Source organism: Glycine soja, chromosome 7 (assembly GCF_004193775.1).
Source record: "Glycine soja cultivar W05 chromosome 7, ASM419377v2, whole genome shotgun sequence".
Taxonomy (NCBI): Eukaryota; Viridiplantae; Streptophyta; class Magnoliopsida; order Fabales; family Fabaceae; genus Glycine; species Glycine soja.
In genome coordinates, this window is record NC_041008.1 from 1,335,474 (window position 1) to 1,357,712 (window position 22,239).

The following is a 22,239-nucleotide window of genomic DNA, read 5'->3' on the forward strand; positions in this document are numbered from 1 at the left end:
AAGAAGAGGAAAGAGAAACTTATATTAGGGTAAGAGTGAGAACCAATCATACAAGCAAGTATGTATATGTATAAGGTAAAATGAGCTGTGAAAAAAAGAAATACTGTAGACTGTTGATAAAGTGTATACGAGAATATTGTTGCTCGTGATGGACAGTTTTCTTTTCTACGATATTTATATTTCTAATTATATTGGTCATTCGTTAGGTAAAAAGTACAAAATTGAATACTTTATTGATGGCATGTAATTGGTTTGAGTCAATGAATCTTAAAAGTTAAGTTTGACATAATTAGAGCAAAATCGTAATATTCATGTTCGGTTTACATACGAATGTGGTAAACTATACACAAATTTTTTTTTGAGAAAATTCCCTTATGGTTAGAATGATAATTAGCTAGGTATCGGTATATTCATTCATCTATAATATAATTCATGGTAGTGAATAAGTTTTTTTACATTTCTAAAAAGTTCTTCCTTTTAGCAATCAATGAGATGTGGTCCAATACCTAGTGAGTAGTGAGCACCAATACAACTTGGGGGGTATTCACATGCTAGCATAGTGAAACCATATGTATATATACTTTGCTTCGGCTTTCTTCTTTTGTGGGTAAAGTTATTTACTCGAAAAAAAAAGCTAGGAAAGGAACGAGCTGGATATACGAGACCTTTCCTCCACATACATGAACTTTTATTTCACGAAGAGTGAAGAACCATAAAAAGGTAGAAGGAAAGTAGTTGAAGTTAGTTGCATGAAAGATACTAATTAAATAAAGTTGAAGCCTCTTTCATACGGGTATCTCTTGCTATAAAGGATACTGAATTGCGGGAAGGACCTGCAAATAAAGAGGACAAAGATATGTAACGTATAAATCTGTCAGTGCTAAAGCAATGAATAATATATATATATATATATATATATATATATATATATATATATATATATATATATATATATATATATATATATTAAGCATTGATTATGTGAATGACATTAAGCCCAAGTGTAATTAATACATGTGACGAAGAGAATCATCCATCCACACATTGTTAATAATGAGTTTATTATTATTATTATACCTAAGTAGATAAATAATTCTACATAAATTCAGTCATGTTAAAGATGTGTTTGGGAGTTATGTTTCAGTGAGAAACAGAAAAGAGCAGATTTAAAAAAATATATATTTATAAAAAATGAATAAAAGACGAGAACTATGACAATCTATTATTTTATTTCTTTCATTTTAAAACATTAAAAAATTAGAGAATATCTATTAGAAATGAAAAAAAAATTATTCACTCTTCCTTTTCTTTCTAAAATTTAACTTCCAATGACACCCTTAAGAAACAAAAGGTAAATACATGAGTTTTGGCCAAGAGGAACAGGTGTAGTTTAATAGCCTCTCATTTTATATAATAATTAAATAAAGATTTGATTTCGGGGAAATGATGTGTGCTTTTCCTTTTCTACGGTGCTGTGAGGCATATCATTTTCATTTTTCATCTCTATATAGTATATTGGTCCACGCAGAAGTAAATCCCATTCATGACAACAGTTATTACGAGATGTCGACACAATCGCATTCATAAATCCTCTCATTGTCACACGACATAAATATATGACAACGCTTTGGAAATTAAGGTTGATCGACCAATTTTCTACCTTCAGGGCATTATAAAAAATTCATCCCACATTAAAAGGTGCAACACTTCTTAAGATTGCATTAAATATTAGCTGGAGGTTGAATAAGGAAACAAGTTACATAAGCTAATAATAACACAAATAGTCATTTAAAGTGCAATCCAAGTATTTAGTGCAAATACAGTAAAACACCAACCAACAAAGCACACAAGAGTCTTAGAGTATAACTTTATCTAACACTTGGATACAATGAGCCCAAGTGTACTCAGAACAAGATGTCAAACAAAAGACCAGTTCACAAACATAAAGCAAATACAATGAGCATTCTCTTCTTCATTCAGCACCTTCCAAGCAACAACTCTTTCATATGAGACAGGTCGCCCCATGCTTGAAAGACAAATGCCACCTTGAAGACATGCAAAACCCTACCAAAAGAGGAGAAATTAATAGAAATCATTAGTTCTGTTGACAGCATACCCCAATACAGAGGGGGAAAAAGAACAAGTTCAGCCTCTGCAAAAATAATGTATCACATGAAGCATAGTCCGAGATGCAGAATAATTATACAACACATACAAGAAATGTGTATGCCACACATAAAGTAAAAAAAAATAAGGTGTAAGTTTTTAGTTCCTCAACTATTTCATATTATAATTTTTGGTCCCTCAAAACATTTTTGGTAACTTTTAGTCCTTCATTAATTTTTTGTCATCATTTTTAGTCTCTAAAACTTTTTACTCATTTTTAGTACCTCATTTATTTTTATTGCTAAAAAATAGTCTCAAATATAAAATAAACAAGGGACTAAAAATTGGCAAAACAATGAGTAATTTTGAGCAATAAAAATAAACAAGGGACTAAAATTGTTGACAGAAAATTAACAAAGAACTAAAAGTTGTATAAAATATTTAGAAGGACTAAAAATTGAAATCTAGAAAAGTTGAAGGAGTAAAAACTTAATTAACCCAAAAAAAATAACATTCAATAGCAAGCCTTATGGAAGTGGAATACATGCTTTAATACAAAAAAAAAAGTAGACCTGTTGGATAATCTGTGGAAACTCTGAAAAGAGAATTTTTCGTCCATGATCATCAAATATTTTCTCTAAAGTTATATCTTGTAATGCAACTAGGGTGGTCTCAAGCATGTCAAGCCCAGCCTGGTTCGAGAAAGTGAACACTGGCAATGCCTGCATAAACAAAAGTTAAAAAAATGTGCCCTCAAACAAGATAGAATACCATGATTATAGTTAGAGTTGAAACTGTTTTCAAGCCATTTCCACTGTTAAAACAAAATAATACGAGTATAGAATAACATGCCGTCCATCTTGTGTTATAAAACTTATATTGCACTGTAGTTTGAAAAAGAATAAATAATAGTCTTGAAACACTGACAAGTGACAAGTAAAGCTCCTTGCAGAATACTAGATAGAAATGCATCTATAGTTGCGGTTGGGGCAAATTTTGCTTGGACCAGGTCAGGGAAAATTTAACTTGGGCCAGCATAATACAAATTCATCTCACATATTTTACTAGGCTACTCAGGCTATGGCCCATGCTGATACAATGATAGATATAGATACCCTCTATTTCAGAGTGCAACCTTTTGTTAAAACCATTTTGGGTTAGAGAATTTGAATTGCACTATGGACAGAGAAAGTACACGAAATAGATACATGTGCTATGAAATTCAATTAAATTTCAAGCATACCTTTAGAGTGCAGCACAATATTGCATCTGAGTGATGCCACAAGGACTTGAGCAAAGATTCATTCCCCTCGTTGTTAGATTTAAGTAGCTCCACACCCAAGTAGCACCTACAAAACTAAAATAGTCAGACCATAGCTCTGCATTTAAAATATCAGTTTCGGCAACCTATCCATGGCATTGAAAAAGAGTAGGTACATAACAATCACAGTAACTTCTTTGAGTTCTCCACTGGAACTTACAAATTAGAAGTAAGAAGTAGTTGCACAAAACTGATCTGCTTATGCCTCCATAAAACTGTATTTGCTAACATTGGGTCCAAGTCATTATTTTTTAAGCATCTCTTCTCTTTAAAGGTAAAAATCCTCCAATTAGCTTTCTATTGAAGGTCTGTTTTTTTTTTTGGATTCTTTACTTGCTAAAAAAATATATTTTTATTTTCAAGACCTTAAAAAATTGTTTGGGCTAATTTTTCCTTTTAAGGAGAAGACAAGCCCAAAAAGGCTGAAGTGAACACTACATTAGAAATAAACCCTATGTTCCATTATAGGTTGAACCAAAGCAACAATCCATGATTTTCTTAACAGCATTTAAAAAATATATATATATAAAAATAGGGAGGGAACTTCTGGATCACAAATTTGTGAGTACTGTGAATTCATGAAAGACAAAAAAAATATCAATCTAATTCATATACAGGTCTTGAATTTTAGATTGAAGTCTGTCGGTTAATCCTTGTCAGAGTATTTGATGAATGATGACACAAGATTTTACAAGATATGAGCATTTGCATGACTTCCAGTGGCAACCAGTTCTACTTAGAACTAATAAACTACTTCAAAACTTGATGCCATGCTGCCTATGCATCTATTTAAAGAACTCAGCACCTTTGCTGGTAAGATTATTCTCTGCTAATATGAAAAACATAAAGGAGGTGGAATTTGTTTGGAAGACAAGAACTGACAATCGAGAAAGAGGAAATTTCACTCTACATGCAACTCACCAAACCTATCATTAACTTAGTTTCTTTATTTAATGAGATAACATATTAAATTTGGCTCCCATATAAAAATCAAGAATAACATTGGTATCACACGGTAAAATACATTGCATGAGCCTGGGTCTGAGCCTCAGTATGTGAAGACAGTAAATTTTACAAACCTATAACTGTTGCAGATCCAATGAGCAAGGGTTTGCGCTTCAGGAGTACCCAATGGTGACCTAAGCCCTGCATGTGAACTCAAATGAGAAGGAGAAAGTGCTAATGCTACCCTTTGGACTGAAGATATAATGCTCCGAACATATTGGCGTGCCATAGATGCTACATGCTCTTGCATATGGCTTTCAAATGCAAATTCAAATGCTATTGTCATCACAGATCTCATACAGCTGGAATTAGCACATCCATTTGAAGCTCGGTTTCCACTGGGACCAACGTCAAGGGCAGATGCAAGGTCAAGTGTGCGATTGGGGCTGGAAGCTTCCTGCAAAAATTGCATAGCAATAATTAAAAGATTCTTGTCGGAAAAAATACAAACAAATAAGCTGGTTCAACAATGTATGACGCAAACCTTTCCAGATTCAAGAGGAATGATGCGAAATCCAGAAGGTAGGAGGGGGGCATCATCAGCAAACGAAGCATCAATTGGAGCAGATATAAGTTCAGCACAGGTGCCAACAGCATTCTCATCCATTCCACTGCAGAGCTACCAAAACAGCAACAAATGAATTATAAGAAAGAAAGTCACAAAGGTGTCGTAGAAACCATTAGAATGTTCTGAACAGAAAGTTCGCCATTCTAACAGCAAGAGTCCAATGAATAATGAAGTATACTAGCAAGCTATGCATTCAAGAGGCTTGAGGATATAATATTTTTTCCCTCATCATAGATCAAAGAAAGAAGAAAGTGAGCATCGCTAATTCTGATAAGTATTCCACGTTTCAAGCAAGCATATTTTTTTATCAGTAGTATAAGTTCTTCATGATAAACCCCTTAACTAGTTCAAAACAGAGATAGGCCAAAAAAGTAAGAACGCTAAGACCTGAACCAAATTCCATGTAAGTGTTATGACTCAGTGTATCAAAACATGCTTTCTACATATTAGTGCTATATACATAAATCAGAACATGGAAACTGGGTAACTGGCCTCTATGAAAGAGTGAAGCATAGAACAAGCAACAAGAGGGAAAAAATAACTTACTTGCAAAAGAAACATTTCTCTAGGCATTATTGTGTCTTCAGGAGAATGAGCTATTCCTTCCAATTTAATGACTTCCAAAAACTAGCACGAAGAAGATAAAAATTAGTAAATGTCGAATTGCAAAATTAAGAGTAGCTCTATTGCATAATTAGTACCGATTTATCACCTCCTCATGCTCAATTGTGTGTGCTAGGGGGAGTATAACTTGACCTCCATAGTTTCCAACACGAGATCCTGATAGGCTGCAAGGGCCGACTTTAATAGCAGCAGCTGTGTAAGCATCCATATTGTTGTCTGCCCATTCTGATCTATGCTCCCTCAGGAACCTTAGGAGAATGGCAGGGGGCACATTCTGGACAAGAGAAATGGCACATGGCAACAGTCAAATATCAGGATAATGTTAAGACCTAAAAATCGATATAAACAATTGGATATCTGCAACTGAAACCATTTTTCAGTTTGACAAATTCTCTAGGAGATGCTTTGTTTTAGGAGAACAGCAGAACAAGCAAAGGGCATTAACAATAATAATATAGCAAATAGATCATTGTTAGGATCTAATTGCAAGGTATGGGACTTGAGTCCCACATTGGAAGTATGGGATTCTAGTATGGGGTTTATAAGGCCTTTGAGCTATCCAACTACACCAGCTAGCTTTTGTTGTGTGGTTCTCCCAAGGTTCTTATCAGGTATGTTCATCAATATTTTATTTACAAGGCATTTGGTGATCACCACTCACTATTAGTGAAAATTTGGATGACAAGATTTTGTTTTATTCAATAGAACATGTGCTCAACTACTAATGCAAAGAAAAAACAATGCAGCAAAAATTATGTACTGGATATTTACAGTATAATAATATGAGCTTGACCTGTGTCCTTGTACAAAAAATTTGTACAGCAACAAAATAAACATATTTGATTATCCAGAATTTTATTTTATTTTATAAATTTAAAGGAAATTAATAGAAATTTCTTAGCATCCTCACCTGTAATAGCATCGATGCTTTGGCACATAGCACTGCATTACTAACAGACGGAAATCCATTGGCAAAGGAAAGATTCAGACCCATTAACTTGTCAGGGGATGAATTCACTAGAATAGTAACATCATCTACACCATCATTGCCAATTGTTGTCCATCCCTCATCAGTAAACCCATTGAGTGCCTCATTAAAACCCCTGGCATATCATAAAATAGATGTGAGATTCTAAATTTATTTGCAAAGAATTTGAACAAAATCACACCCCTTTAGTAGAATATATTAACCTGCTCAATCTTTGGCTAAGAGCTCGTAGTGCTGCCGGTCGTCTACCCCACCCAGTGACGTTGGACTGAGAAACTTCATGTGAAATCTGCCTTAGATGACGTAGGGCCTACGAGGAAAAGAAAAAGACTTACACATGCCATGGTCCATTTAAATCAGTTAAATATAATAGAAAGAAGCTTTAGATGGAAAGCTAGAGTGTCTTCACCAAACACTCAGCTGGTTCAATTATAAATACACAAAACCGTAGCTTACAAGAGAAGCACAAAGAAGTGAAATGAGTATACCTAGCCAGTCGCCTACTAATCAACAGAGTAGATACACCAAAAGTCAAAAACAGAACAGTAGCTGATACAATAGATAGAAGGATAACCTATTTTTCTAACAAAATCCACTAATCAATATTGTTACTATAGAATTAAATAATACAATCATATGGGCATAAACAGGGACAAAAATAAACACATTATAGATGAAGTTGTATCACCAGGAAAAGCGGCAAAATAACCATACCGCCATAGTTGTCTTCTGAGCCAGTACTGTTGATGATTCGTACAGTGGACGTAGCACCTCTGGCACACTCCATGGCTAACAATAGTATAAACACGCTTAATTTTGAAGTTAAATACAAAAACAAAAAATATTATATATTTTGATGCAACAATTCAAATTAATGTACCTCTAAATCCATATGATCAACAATGTGGATGATCGAACCACCTCCTTCACAAGGTCTGATCAGGTACCCACTAGGCAGCATCTCAGCTCTAACAAAATGCTGCACGGGAGGCATGCTTGGACCATTTTGAGTATTTTTAAGAGACCTCTCGCAGATCTAAGGCACACATTAAGAATGATTTAGACACATGTGCATAGAAGAACTTAACAGTGGGACTAGACCATTGTTATTAACTACAATATCTAATCAAATACAAATTTTTGGATAAGAATTTTTAGAGTCATTTACCACTAGGCTTCCATCTTCTAAAACAGAAGTGTAGCGCAACAACCAGAAGTCTCGAGCAGGAGCCAATGTGGTTGGTGCATATAGCTGATCATCAAAGGCAACAAGTAAGCATACAAATAAGTGATTTGGTTCCAATTCATTAAGATAAAGTCTTCATCATTGCACTATAATTTTTTAATTTACCTGCATATAAAGCAGCTCAATGGTTCCACCATTTGCTGTGGGCAGCACATTGAGAACATCAACAGCTCGGCAATCGCGAAACCACAAAGGCTGATCTTTGAGGATTTCTGCAACCTGGAAAGAGTATGTTTGACCGTGTGACAGATAAACTCAAGCCCAACAATCAGTAATATAAATAATTGTAAATCTCAATGCTTACCCTAGTGGGTTCTAGTCCCACTAGACCACAGGCTCTAGCTGCCACACCAGTGCAACCATGAGAAATAGCAACGATTCCAATGGAATCCGGACCAGGCTGTGCACATTCAACAAGAATTAGTGAAGAAACTTGATTTTATAAATGTTTATAGAAACATGTATGCCACTAATTTATTCAAAAGAATGGAAATCATTGCAAAAGAAGATTATCAAAACATGGGGTGGTAAGTTATTCCAAGATGACAATTTTACAATTCCTTTACCATTCGGTTTATGGTTTATCCCTATGAAATAAATGAAGAGAAAATAATTAATTGGTCAACCAAAGGAAAGAGTTACTAGGATACCTTCATTCCAGGCATTTGGACCCACTCAACAGCAGTCCCAGTAGCCTTAGAAAGAAATTCTGCTAAAGTCTCTTCTGCAATGGACAAAAGCCTGGGAAAAATAATAAGACATGATTTCATAAGCCATGAATACATAACCAAGTTGTCTCAGACCACAGTGACAGAAAGGGACCCAATAATCATACTCCCACTAACCCTGCAGGACTTGCATCCCGTGGGGGATGTTGAGTTATCAAATTGTGCTGCTGACCACTCGTCACAACTGATTCACAGTTTGTGTCTTTGGTTGCCTGCGTAGTCTGCAAATAAAGCACCATTCTAACTCAATTCTAAAGCACTCACACAGAAAAACTATAAAAGGGTAGATGAACAATTAAGCGCGCAATTTGCTAAAACTACACAAATAAAGATTCAAATTTGGAGTCTTTCAAATTGGGCATCATTAATAACAAAATTACAAAATCCAATAAAAAACAGTGTAACAAGAATTACAAACAAAATTCTTACAATCTGGGTGTGTTGACGAAAATAGCCATTTTCATAGACGAGTTGAGACACCTGCTTCTGCAACCTATCATTCTCTTCCATCAGCAGCTTGTTCATAGCAGTCAGCTTCCTATTGACAGCTTGGAGCCGCGACGACTCCTTTCTCTGCTTCTCTCTACATCTGGACAAGTCAAGTCAACATAACAAGGTCAAAAATGAAAAGGTAAAGTAATCGTAAAAAGGGTGAGTTGGGTTTAGGGTAGGTACCTTCTGTTCTGGAACCAAACCTTGATTTGCTTGGGTTCGATGTTGGAGAGAATGGGGCACTCGCGAATGAGCTGCTGGCGGCGAATGGAACTAGGTTTGGGGCAATCGTGATAGAGCCTTTCTAGGGCTTCAACCTGCTCAGGCGTGTAACGGACATACTTCCCGTTATCCATTCCGATTCCGTTTCTGCTACCATCCTTGCAGGACATTATTTCCACATCCAAATCAAACCTTCAAAAGAACCAAGTAGCTTCTGCTTTCTAGCACTAGTCCTAACTAAGATCGAGTGTCACGTGACGAATCTCGTGCAACGATCTGGTTCGCCGTATCAGCGATCTCCGTCCATGGGCTTGCGCGAATTGGAATCGACTATGCTTGATCTGCGAAGCATCGTTTCAAGACATGGATGGATGTGTGAAAGTGAGAAGACGAGGGAGAGAGGAAACCCTAGCTAGCTCAGCTCAGAACTGGTGCGCTGTTTTCAGCTTTTCTTTTGCTCACTGCTTCCTCACTCTGTACCCAAATCCGCCACTGTTACTTCTCTTTCTTTTTCTTTTTCTTTTTTTAATTGAAAATTAATACTCATATTTATCGAAATTGAACTGCACCATACAACAGACAGTTTGGACTAATAGACCGAATTACCCTTCTCCAGCGGCGCCACTTTTGCCACTTCTCATAATTTATTTATTTAACCGCTAATGCATTTATTTTCATGTTTGTACAATGTACATTTGTCTCATGTCCTTCATTATCTTTGTGGATATTTTTATTCAATCATTTATTTAATTTTTTTAAGTATTATAGTAGATTTTATTGCATAATTTTTTTTTGTACATCTGCAAAGAGAAGAAAGTCCACCTGATATGGTGCTTCTTCAACCAGCATTTTTCCTGAAAATCATAAGCTAAATTTGCTAACTAATTATCTGCTACTATATTCCCCGTCCTCTTTATAAACACTATATCAAAACTTGAAAATTGCTCACTCAACACTCTACAATCCTCCAAAAATGTCGTAAAAATAAGATCTGGGATCAGTCCTTTTCCCCTGCTGACATATTTGTAAGCAATCTGTCTCAATTATAATATTAATAAAAGAAAAATGTATGTTTTCACGGAGTACAAGCCATCATTTGTATGTTTTCAGGTGAGTTGGTCTATAGATGAGCTGATCCTCTAAGGAATATCAAGAATATTGGCAGTAATAGATTGTGGGCATAAGTTCTACATTTTATGTTCATCCCATGATCGAGATTCATTGTGAATGAGTTCAAAACTCAGATTTAGGTCAACCTCATTAGGTATTTTATTGGTCATGCCACACCCTTATCTAAACCACATTTCCCACCTTCCACAATGTGCCTTCATCTAGAATATCCTAAGCTGAGTGAATAATTGTCCATGTAAAACTTGGCCAGGGTCCATGTTTTGCCTCCATATTATTAAGACTTAGGCCATTAGAGAGTTGTTGCAATTGGCCAATCTCTGGTACTGCTTAGCCAAAAAAGCTCTATTGAATGCTTCTGTAATTCTGAAGCCTAATCCTCCTCTCTTTTTGGATGTTGACAATTTCTCCCAGCCCAACCAATAAATCTTCTTCTCTTGAGTATCCCCCCAGTGAATTAATCTTCATTCTTGTGAGGCTCTCAATCTAATTGCAAACAACATTAGGAAGCTTAAAGCACCCCATAACATAAGAGGGGATAACTTGTACAACATACTTCATAAAAAAAATCTCCCTTTTGCCTTAGGATAAAACCCTTTCCTATAACCCTTTTAGCTTCTTCCAGACCTTCTCTCAATCAAATTGAAAAACCTGAGTTTTTGACCTACAAATAAAAGTACAAAGTTAAACTTTGTTTTATTTCCATAATAACCAATTCAATTATTACTGTATGTGTTACTTCTTTTATTTCTTTTTATCTATTTACGTAAGAAAGAAATATATAATCAATGTATTTATTTATATTAAAATCATTTATTATTTTAATATGAATTTATTATTACATTGTTATTTATGATAAGTCTATAAAATATTTAAGAGAAATGAATTAACAAACTAGTAATTAATATCATCTTAAACTTTTAAATAAATATAACCAAAACATTATTTCAAAAACGAATTAATAAAATGATGCATAATTATTTTTAAATGTTATCTCTCACTATTTGTTTTTATTTCAAATATATAAGAAGAAAAAATGAGTCTCCTTTTATGTTAGTCACATATATTATCCATTTCATGACAATCTAAATAAAATTCTATTGTGCTGTATATACGGAATCGCGGATGGATAATAAATTGCAAAAGAATTATTTTTCTGTAATTTCTTATGAAAAAAAGAATTATATACTAATGATAATGTAAAATTTTACTGTTATTTAATTACAATTTATTATATATGATAAGTTTATTAATTTTAATAATAATTATTTGAAAGATAATATTAACAATTGATGATTAAAGTCATTTCTTATTGTTACATTGACAGTAGTAGTATTTATTTACTCCACTAGTGCATTGATCGGCTGCTAAATTTTGCATAATTATTTAACTTATTCGTATACTTGAAATGGGGGCAAAAGCGTCATTACAGGAGTGGGGCATGATTTAGTGTTTGTGAGTGAAACAGGAGCAGTGGATATGGCAAAAAGAATAGAAAATGAGGGAAGATAATGCGCGGATCAGTGTCTTAAAATACACAAAAGGTTACTAGGACACAATCATGACCTCTTCGCATGCGTACTTTCTCTATTAAATTACCTTTTTAATAAAAACAAAAGAGTGAGTAGACAGCTATACTTTATAAAATTTAAATAAATGTTACTCCAATTTCTTAAAATGAAGTCCACAAAGTATTAACCAATTTAATTTTAAATTTTATGAATGTGTAGAATTTTTTTTCCCGGTTTATTTTTGTGTTAGAAAATCAATTCTCACGGTTTCAGTGGAAAACACTCGTTTCGATGGATAGGGTAATTCAATTTTCAGCATATGAAAATTTTTATTTTTTAATGTATTTTTAAATGTTAAAATTTTAATATTAAACTTTATTAAAAATAAACTATTTTTGTATTTGAATAGATAGAAAAGGGAGAGAAGAAACAGAGTAAAAATTAGTATGAAAAATTTTAAATCCATACTTTTTTTGAGATTTGAAATTCTATCATTTTAAATGATTAAAATACTTTAATAAATTACTGGAATTTCAAATATTTTTTAAATATACTATCCAAACAACATAATACAGAGGATTTCAAATTTTCACTTAAATTTTCATATCCAAACTAATCATATATAAGAATGAATTTGGTAGAGTGAAAGAAAAAGGAAAAAAATATTTAAATTAAAGTAAAATAATAAAGGTGTAAGATTTATATTAATTTGTTTTAAAAAAAAATGTTCTATTTCTTCTCTCCCAAACCCATCCTAAGAGTTTTGATGGTGTAATAAACGTGTTCGGATGTCATTAAAATCCATGGCTATTAGCAAAGCACATCAAGTCAATATTGATACATAGCTTAGTAATAGCCCTTTGTATTAGATTTGTTTCTCCTACTAACCTAGTGTTTCAAGAAAGATAGAAATTAGAAAGACTATGTTTCATCTTTATAAAATGTACAAGTTTTAATGAATAAAGTGCAAGTAATTGAAGGTTTTCTTCCATTTGGATTAATTCATCTTTGTCCATCTAAGTTATATTCTCCTGAGAAGAAAAGGACCTGACAGGAACTGCCTCACATCCAATCATCTTTCTATTTAACAAACAAAATGCTTCTTAATCAAGTCTACCTTCTCAGTAGAACGGTCAACTTGATAATCAAAAGTTAAATCTCATTTTTTGTTTTCACCTTTTACATTTATTTTGTTTTGATTGATTAAATTTAAAAAAAAAATATTTTAATTTTTTATGTTTTTAAAAATATATCATTTTGATTATTTTTTAAAAAATTTCATTGTTTACAACGAGTATTTTATTAACATTTAAATTTTGAAATAATAAATTTAACGTAATAATACTAAAAATTATCATTAAAATTTTTAAAATAATACAAAAAAAAGTGGATATGTCCTCCATCTTTTTTCAGATCTGGGTTTTGTTTTCCCTCTTCCAGATCATAGTTTCATGCTCCTCACTCCACTCAACTTTCACGCATGCACAAATTAAAGTCACCAACATTCCATTTAAAAACTTGATAACATAAGACAAATTTTTAGCACCAATATATCTATAATCAAGCAAGATCCGACAATACCCAAACTAAAAAATAAAAAATCAAACAGAGAAAATTTTCTTTCCAACAATAGTGTTCATTAAATAATCATTTAAAACAAATTAATTGAATTTCCAAAAAAAAAAAATAGAACTTGATCTTTCAAGCACAAATACGAAACAAACTCGTTGCACACACACACATATCCTCCTTCACAAAAAATCCAGATCCAGAAACAAAAATCAGATCCGCTTCGCTCCAAATCCAGAAACGAAAACGATGTCTGATCATGGATGTCATAAATCTGAGCCTAGTGTTCGTTGATGTCGCAATTTTGTTCATGTTCCGTCACGTGCCACCAAGCTCAAAGAACCCAGAGAAAAATGTCTTTTTCGTTGTTGTAACTCTCCGTAAACCTCTTGGGCAAGTTGAGGATGATGGGTATTGCCCCAAACTAGATATTGTTGGAAGGGTCGGCACTGTCGTCACAGATGCACCGTAGAATGGAGGAGATAGTGACAGTACGCAAGAAAATTGCTAAAGGTAGCTTATGTAGAGATGGTGAAGTCGAAGCTCAGAGAGACTCGAAAAAACTGCATGACATTGGGAGATGTTGTATTTCTCATGCCACACCAAGTTAATTTTCGATTTGAAATCTAGATTGGAAGAGATGATTATTTTTTTTTATTGTTTCATAATTTTTAAAATAAAATAAAAATATTGATTACTTTTAGTCATTATTATGTTAAATTTATTATTTCAAAATTTAAATGTTAACGGAATATTAATGTTGTAAACCGAAAATTGATTAATGAACCTAAATAATACAACATAAAGAATCAAAATAAAATTTTTAAAACTTTAACAAAACGAAACAATGAACCAAAAATAAAATTATACCTAATCAAAACAATCATTCGTGTGCTTAAGTTAATAGTTATCTTTTTTTTTTTATTGCGAGAACTCAGTTTGTTTGACAATTGTAAATTATGCATAGCCAAACATTATAGAAAGAAATAAATCCTCTCATTGTCACACCACTTAAAGATATGACAACGCTTTGGAAATTAAGGTTGATCAACCAATTTTCTACCTTCAGGGCATTATAAAAAAATTATCCCACATTCAAAGGTGCAACACTTCTTAAGATTGCATTAAATATTAGCTGGAGGTTGAATAAGGAAACAAGTTACATACTAAGCTAATAACACATAAATAGTCATAAAATGTGCAATCCAATTATTTAGCGCAAATACAGTGAAGTCCAACCAACAAAGCTCAAGTGTCGAGTAAATCTTTATCTAACACTTTAGATTACAATAAGCACTACTGTACTCAGAACAAAATGTCAAACAAAAGACCAGTTCATAAACATAAAGCACATACAATGAGCATTCTCTTCTTCATTCAGCACCTTCCAAGCAACAACTCTTTCGTACGAGACAGGTCGCCCCATGCTTGAAAGACAAATACCACCTTGAAGACATACAAAACCCTACCCAAAAAAAGGAGAAATTAATAAAAAGCATCAGTTCTGTTGACAGCATACCCCAATTCAGAGGGGGAAAGAAAGAGAGGGAAAAAAAAGCAAGTTCACTTTCTGCAAAAATAATTTATCAAGTGAAGCATAATCTGGTAATGCAAAATAACTATACAACACATACAAGAAATATGTAGCCATACATATAGGGGGGAAAAACATCCAATAGCAAGCCATATGGAAGTGGAATCAATGCTTTTATTACAACAAAATTGTAGACCTGTTGAATAATCTGGGGAAACTCTGAAAAAAGTATTTTTCGTCCATGATCATCAAATATTTTCTCTAAAGGTGTATCTTGTAATGCAACAAGGGTGGTCTCCAGCATGTCAAGCCCAGCCTGGTTCGAGAAAGTGAACACTGGCAATGCCTGCATAAACAGAAGTTTAATGAATATGCCCTCAAACAAAATAAGACGAGTACAGAATAGCATGCCATCCATCTTGTGTTATACGACTTATATGCACTATAGTTTGAAGAAGAATAAATAATAGTCTTGAAACACTGACAAGTGACAAGTAAAGCTCCTTGCAGAATACTACATAGAAATGGGTCTATAATTGAGGTTGGGGCAAATTTTGCTTGGACCAGGTCAGGGCAAATTTAACTTGGGCCAGCAAAATACAAATCCATCTCACATATTTTACTAGGCTACTCAGGCTATGGCCCATGTTGATACAATGATAGGTATCCTCTATTTCAGAGTACAACCTTTTGTTAAAACCTTTTTGGGTTAGAGAATTTGAATTGCACTATGGACAGAGAAGGTACACGAAATAGATACATGAGCTATGAAATTGAATTAAATTTCAAGCATACCTTTAGAGTGCAGCACAATATTGCATCTGAGTGATGCCACAAGGACTTGAGCAAAGATTCATTCCCCTCGTTATTAGATTTAAGTAGCTCCACACCCAAGTAGCACCTACAAAACTAAAATAGTCAGACCATAGCTCTGCATTTAAAATATCAGTTTCGGCAACCTATCCATGGCATTGAAAAGACGAGGTACATAACAATTACAGTAACTTTGAGTTCTCGCTGGAACTTACAAATTAGAAGTAAGAAGTAGTTGAACAAAACTGATCTGCTTATGCCTCCATACAACTGTATTTGCTACTTAAGAAACATTGGGTCCAATTTTTTTTAGCTTATGTTCCCTTTAAAGGTAAAAACTCCTCCAATTAGCTTCTATTGAAGATCTGGTTTTTTTTTTTTTTGCTTTTTTACTTGTTAAAAAAATATTTTTATTTTCAAGAGCTTAAAAAATTGGGGTTGGGCTAATTTGTCCTTTTAAGCAGACAAACCCTAAAAGGCAGAAGTGAACACTACATTAGAAAATAAACCATATGTTCCATTTAGCTAGAACCAAGCAATAATCCATGATTTTTTTTAACACCATTTTAAAAATAGGCTTAAATATGTTTTTCATACCAGTAATATAGCTTATTGAATGAGATAGCATATTAAATTTGGCTCTCCTGGTAAAAATCAAGAATAACACAGGTCTCACACAGGGTAAAATACTAGCATGAGCCTCAGCCTCAATATGTGAAGACAGCAAAGTTTACAAACCTATAACTGTTGCAAATCCAATGAGCAAGGGTTTGCGCTTCAGGAGTACCCAATGGTGACCTAAGCCCTGCATGTGAACTCAAATGAGAAGGAGAAAGTGCTAATGCTACCCTTTGGACCGATGATATAATGCTCCGAACATATTGACGTGCCATAGATGCTACATGCTCTTGCATATGGCTTTCAAATGCAAATTCAAAAGCTATTGTCATCACAGATCTCATATAGCTGGAATTTCCAGCACATTCATTTGAAGCTCGGTTTCCACTGGAACCAATGTCTAGAGCAGATGCAAGGTCAAGGGTGCGATTGGGGCTGGAAGCTTCCTGCAAAAATTTCATAGCAATAATTAAGAGATTCTTGTTGGAAATAAATACAAACAAATAAATTGATTTAACAATGTATGGGGCAAACCTTTCCAGATTCAAGAGGAATGATGCGAAATCCAGAAGGTAAAAGGGGGGCATCATCAGCAAAGGAAGCATCAATTGGAGCAGATATAAGTTCAGCACAAGTGCCAACAGCATTCTCATCCATTCCACTGCAAAGCTATCAAAACAACAACAAATGAATTATAAGAAAGAAAGTTACAAAGGTATCCTAGAAAACATTAGAAGGTTATGAACAGAAAGTTTCCCCATTCTAACGGGAAGAGTCCAACAAATACTGATGTAAACTAGCAAGTTATGCATTCATGAGGCTTTGAGGATATAATATTTTTTTCCCTTCATCATACATCAAAGAAAGAAGAAGTGACCACCGTGAATTCTGATCTGTATTCTAAGTTTCCAAGCATATTTTCGATCAGGAGTATTTCATGACGACTAAACTTCTTAACTAGTTCAAAACATATAGATAGCACAACTTCTAGGACAAAAAAATACGAATGCTAAGACCTGAACCAAATTCCACGTAAGTGTTAAGACCAAGTGTATCAACACATGCTTTATACACATTAGTGCCATATACATACATAAATCAGAACAAGGAAACTGGGTAACTGGCATCTATGAAGAGTGAAGCATAGAGCAAGCAACATGAGACAAAAATAACTTACTTGCAAAAGAAACATTTCTCTGGGCATTATTGTGTCTTCAGGAGAATGAGCAATTCCTTCCAATTTAATGACCTCCAAAAACTAACATGATTAACATAGAAATTAGTAAATGTCGAATTGCAAAATTATTACAACATCTATTGCATAATTAGTACCAACTTATCACCTCCTCATGTTCAATTGTGTGTGCAAGGGGGAGTATAACTTGACCTCCATAGTTTCCAACACGAGATCCTGATAAGCTGCAAGGGCCAACTTTAATAGCAGCAGCTGTGTAAGCATCCATATTATTGTCTGCCCATTCTGATCTATGCTCCCGCAGAAACCTAAGGAGAATGGCAGGGGGCACATTCTGGACAAGTGAAGTCGCACATGGCAACATTCTAATATCAGGATAATGTTAAGGCCCAAAAATAGATATAAACAATTCGATATCTGCGACTGAAACCATTTTTCAGTTAGACAAATTCTCTGGGAGATGCTTTGGTTTAGGAGAACATCATGAAAAGCAAAGGGCATTAATAATTATATTATAATAATATAACAAATAGATCATTTTGAGGATCCAATTGCAAGGTACGGGACTTGAGTCCCACAGCAGAAGTATGGGGTTTATAAGGCCTTGGACTCTCCAACTAAACCAGCCAACTTTTGTCATGTGGTTCTCCCAAGGTTCTTATCAGGCATGTTCACCAATAATTGATAATTGACTAGGAAGGTTGGTTACTTGATCAAACAAGTCCTTATCCCATCTGAGCAATATTTTATTAACTAGGCATTCGGGGGTCACCACTCTCTATTGATGATAATTTGAATGACATGATTTTTTTTTCGATAGAACATGTGCTCAACTACTAATGCAAAAAAAAGACGATGCAGGAAACATTATGTACTGGATATTTACAATATAATAATATGAGCTTGACCTGTGTCCTTGTACAGAAATTGTGTACAGCAACAAAATAAACATATTTGATTATCCAGAATTTTATTTTATTTTATTTTATAAATTTAAAGGAAATTAATTGAAATTTCTTAGCATCCTAACCTGTAATAGCATCGATGCTTTGGCACATAGCACTGCATTACTGACAGACGGAAATCCATTGGCAAAGGAAAGATTCAGACCCATTAACTTGTCAGGGGATGAGTTCACTAGAATAGTAACATCATCTACACCATCATTGCCAATCGTTGTCCATCCCTCATCAGTAAACCCATTGAGTGCCTCATTGAAACCCCTGGCATAACATAAAATAGATGTGAGATTCTAAATTTATTTGCAAAGAATTTAAACAAAAACACACCCCTTTAGTAGAATATATTAACCGGCTCAATCTTTGGCTAAGAGCTCGTAGTGCTGCTGGTCTCCTACCCCACCCAGTGACGTTGGACTGAGAAACTTCATGTGAAATCTGCCTTAGATGACGTAGGGCCTACGTAAAAAAGAAAAAGAATTAAGCAAGCCATAGTCCTTTGAAATCCAATAATCAATACTATTGATACTATAAAACTAAATATTATCATATAGACATAAATAGGACAAAAAGAAACACATTATACATGCAGTTGTATCACAAGGAAAAGAGACATAACAACCATACCACGATAGATGTCTTCTGAGCCAGTACCGTTGATGACTCGTACAGTGGACGTAGCACTTCTGGCACACTCCATGGCTAACAATAGAATGAACATGCTTAATTAAAAAGTTAAATACAAATAAATAAATATTGATGAAACAAATAAAATTAACGTACCTCTAAATTCATATGATCAACAATGTGGATGATGGAACCGCCTCCTTCACATGGTCTGATCAGGTACCCACTAGGCAGCATCTCTGCTCTAACAAAATGCTGCACAGGAGGCATGCTTGGACCATTTTGAGTATTTTTAAGTGACCTCTCACAGATCTGAGGCACACATTAAGAATGATTTAGACATATATGCATAGAAGGAGAACTTAATAGTGGGAGTAGACCATTGCATGGGTGAGGTCTGTTGCTAACTACAATATTTAATCAAATAAAAAAATTTGGATAAGAATTTTTAGAGTCATTTACCACTAAGCTGCCATCTTCTAAAACAGAAGTGTAGCGCAACAACCAGAAGTCTCGAGCAGGAGCCAATGTGGTTGGTGCATATAGCTGATCATCAAAGGCAACAAGTAAGCATACAAATAAGTGATCTGGTTCCAATCCATTGAGATAAAAGTCTTCATCCATGCACAATTTTTTTTACTTTACCTGCATATAAAGCAGCTCAATGGTTCCACCATTTGCTGTGGGCAGCACATTGAGAACATCAACAGCTCGGCAATCGTGAAACCACAAAGGCCGATCTTTGAGGATTTCTGCAACCTGGAAAGAGTATGTTTGATCATGTGAATGATAAACTCAAGCCAAACAATCAGTAAACATAAATAATAGTTCAATCACTTACCCTAGTGGGTTCTAGTCCCACTAAACCACAAGCTCTTGCTGCTACTCCAGTGCAACTGTGAGAAATAGCAACGATTCCAATGGAATCCGGACCAGGCTGTACACATTCAACAAGAATTAGTGAAGAAACACGATTTTATAAATATTTATAGAAACATGTATGACCCTTTTTTTTAATAGGCAAATGTTATCTCTCCCTCCACTCTAAACACGTATGGCCCTAATCACTGAGAAAGAAGATTATCAGAACATCGGGTTGTATGTTATTCCAAGATTGTCATGTTACAATTATTTTACCATTCTGCTTATTGGTCTATCCCTATGGAATAAGTGAAGAGTAAAAAATTAACTAATGGGTCAACGAATGAGAAGAAGAGTTGGTGGGATACCTTCATTCCAGGCATTTGGACCCACTCAACAGCAGTTCCAGTAGCCTTAGAAAGAAATTCTGCTAAAGTCTCTTCTGCAATGGACAAAAGCCTGGGAAAAAGAATAAGACATGATTCCATAAGCCATAAATACAGAACCATGTTGTGACAGAAAGGGAGCCAATAATGATAGTCCCACTAACCCTGCAGGACTTGCATCCCGTGGGGGATGTTGAGTTGTCAAATTGTGCTGCTGACCACTCGTCACAGCTGATTCACAGCTTGTGTCTTTGGTTGGCTGCTGCTTAGTCTGCAGAGAAAGCGCCATTCTATAATTTTCACATAGAAAAATCTATGAAAGCGTAGAAGAACAATTTACCAAAACTATACAAATAAAAGATTGAATATTTGGATTGGGCATCATTAATTACAAACCCAATAAAAAAACAGAGTAGTAGATTCTTACATTTTGGGTGGTGTGTTGACGAAAATAGCCATTTTCATAGACGAGTTGAGACACCTGCTTCTGCAACCTATCATTCTCTTCCATCAGCAGCTTGTTCATAGCAGTCAGCTTCCTATTGACAGCTTGGAGCCGCGACGACTCCTTTCTCTGCTTCTCTCTACATCTGGACAAGTCAAGTCAACATAACAAGGTCAAAAATGAAAAGGTAAAGTAATCGTAAAAAGGGTGAGTTGGGTTTAGGGTAGGTACCTTCTGTTCTGGAACCAAACCTTGATTTGCTTGGGTTCGATGTTGGAGAGAATGGGGCACTCGCGAATGAGCTGCTGGCGGCGAATGGAACTAGGTTTGGGGCAATCGTGATAGAGCCTTTCTAGGGCTTCAACCTGCTCAGGCGTGTAACGGACATACTTCCCGTTATCCATTCCGATTCCGTTTCTGCTACCATCCTTGCAGGACATACTTTACTCTTTCTAGCACTAAACTAGGATGGAGGAATCTGTGCAACGATCTGCCAAGCATGATGGATGGATGTGTCAAATTATTATTATTATTATATCAGAGTCTCAAAATACACATAAAAAGGTTACTTACTAGGACACAATCATTACCTCTTCGCATGCGTTTCTCTCCTTCTCTTTTTATTTTAATAAAAAACAGCTATACATACATACATACATGATGCATGAGAGATATGGATGGGAATGGCATATCCATATGCTGTGATGACATGACCCCGAATAGTACTGAGTGATGGGACATGTGTATGACATGGGAAATTTTGAGAGCAAAAGAGGATGTGACATGATGGAATGGAACGGTAGGTATGTACTACAGCAGTTGGATTTGTCGGCTTAAAAATTCAATTGCTTCTGTCCCAAATTTGGCATTCCGTATTTCTACTTCCACATGTGCCTTTAAATTGTTTTCATTTTAATTGTAGCTATTGATACCATCATTAAGATCCTATGCGTTGATATAATAAAGGAAAGATTTAACGTAAATTCCCAAGGACGCATACATCTTATGCACAGGTATGAACACAAATATGGCGTGATTAAAAGACACAGAAGCCATGCGGAAATTGGTGAAAACGTTGGAGTTTTTTATGCTCTGCTTACTCATTTTGTTTTGTTATACTGCTACCTTGTATGCTACGTTGATGTTTTTGGGTGGTCATAGGATTTTTGTTTTGTCTGGCATGGAGGAATGCACAATGCAATTCATACGTGGCAAGTTTTTAATTCTGGAGAGGATTTTGGTTTGACAAATGTAATAAGCTCCCTTGAGCAACTTTTTAAAGGTTTTTGCTAG

General features: G+C 34.7%; 2 protein-coding genes across 2 annotated transcripts; both read right to left on the reverse strand.

The window, feature by feature from the left end:
• Window positions 1-1,739: 1,739 nt before the first annotated feature.
• LOC114417990 (homeobox-leucine zipper protein ATHB-15-like) lies at window positions 1,740-21,446 on the reverse strand. Its single transcript, XM_028383099.1, has 19 exons — window positions 21,371-21,446; window positions 9,262-9,454; window positions 9,016-9,175; window positions 8,704-8,807; window positions 8,509-8,599; window positions 8,163-8,258; window positions 7,964-8,077; window positions 7,781-7,864; window positions 7,493-7,648; window positions 7,327-7,401; window positions 6,816-6,922; window positions 6,535-6,727; window positions 5,713-5,898; window positions 5,547-5,627; window positions 4,917-5,051; window positions 4,507-4,829; window positions 3,350-3,455; window positions 2,679-2,828; window positions 1,740-2,064 (listed from the first exon to the last, which is right to left on the reverse strand). The coding sequence occupies exons 1-19, from the start codon at window positions 21,384-21,386 to the stop codon at window positions 1,918-1,920; spliced, it is 2,517 nt and encodes an 838-aa protein (XP_028238900.1). The 5' UTR covers window positions 21,387-21,446; the 3' UTR covers window positions 1,740-1,917.
• On the reverse strand, window positions 14,656-19,055 carry LOC114417991 (homeobox-leucine zipper protein ATHB-15-like). Its single transcript, XM_028383100.1, has 9 exons — window positions 18,958-19,055; window positions 18,699-18,891; window positions 17,817-18,002; window positions 17,651-17,731; window positions 17,008-17,142; window positions 16,594-16,919; window positions 15,838-15,943; window positions 15,239-15,388; window positions 14,656-14,973 (listed from the first exon to the last, which is right to left on the reverse strand). The coding sequence occupies exons 2-9, from the start codon at window positions 18,780-18,782 to the stop codon at window positions 14,827-14,829; spliced, it is 1,215 nt and encodes a 404-aa protein (XP_028238901.1). The 5' UTR covers window positions 18,783-18,891; window positions 18,958-19,055; the 3' UTR covers window positions 14,656-14,826.
• Window positions 21,447-22,239: the final 793 nt, after the last annotated feature.

Coding starts and splice junctions, on each gene's coding strand:
- LOC114417991 (XM_028383100.1), bottom strand. CDS start 18,782: ATGGGTCTGAATCTTTCCTTTGCCAATGGATTTCCGTCTGTCAGTAAT. Junction 16,920..17,007: donor TTCCTCTTGAATCTGGAAAG/GTTTGCCCCATA, acceptor AAATTTTTGCAG/GAAGCTTCCAGCCCCAATCG. Junction 14,974..15,238: donor TTCCCCAGATTATTCAACAG/GTCTACAATTTT, acceptor TTTTTTGGGTAG/GGTTTTGTATGTCTTCAAGG.
- LOC114417990 (XM_028383099.1), bottom strand. Junction 8,600..8,703: donor CGGGATGCAAGTCCTGCAGG/GTTAGTGGGAGT, acceptor TATTTTTCCCAG/GCTTTTGTCCATTGCAGAAG. Junction 7,649..7,780: donor TAGAAGATGGAAGCCTAGTG/GTAAATGACTCT, acceptor TGTGTGCCTTAG/ATCTGCGAGAGGTCTCTTAA.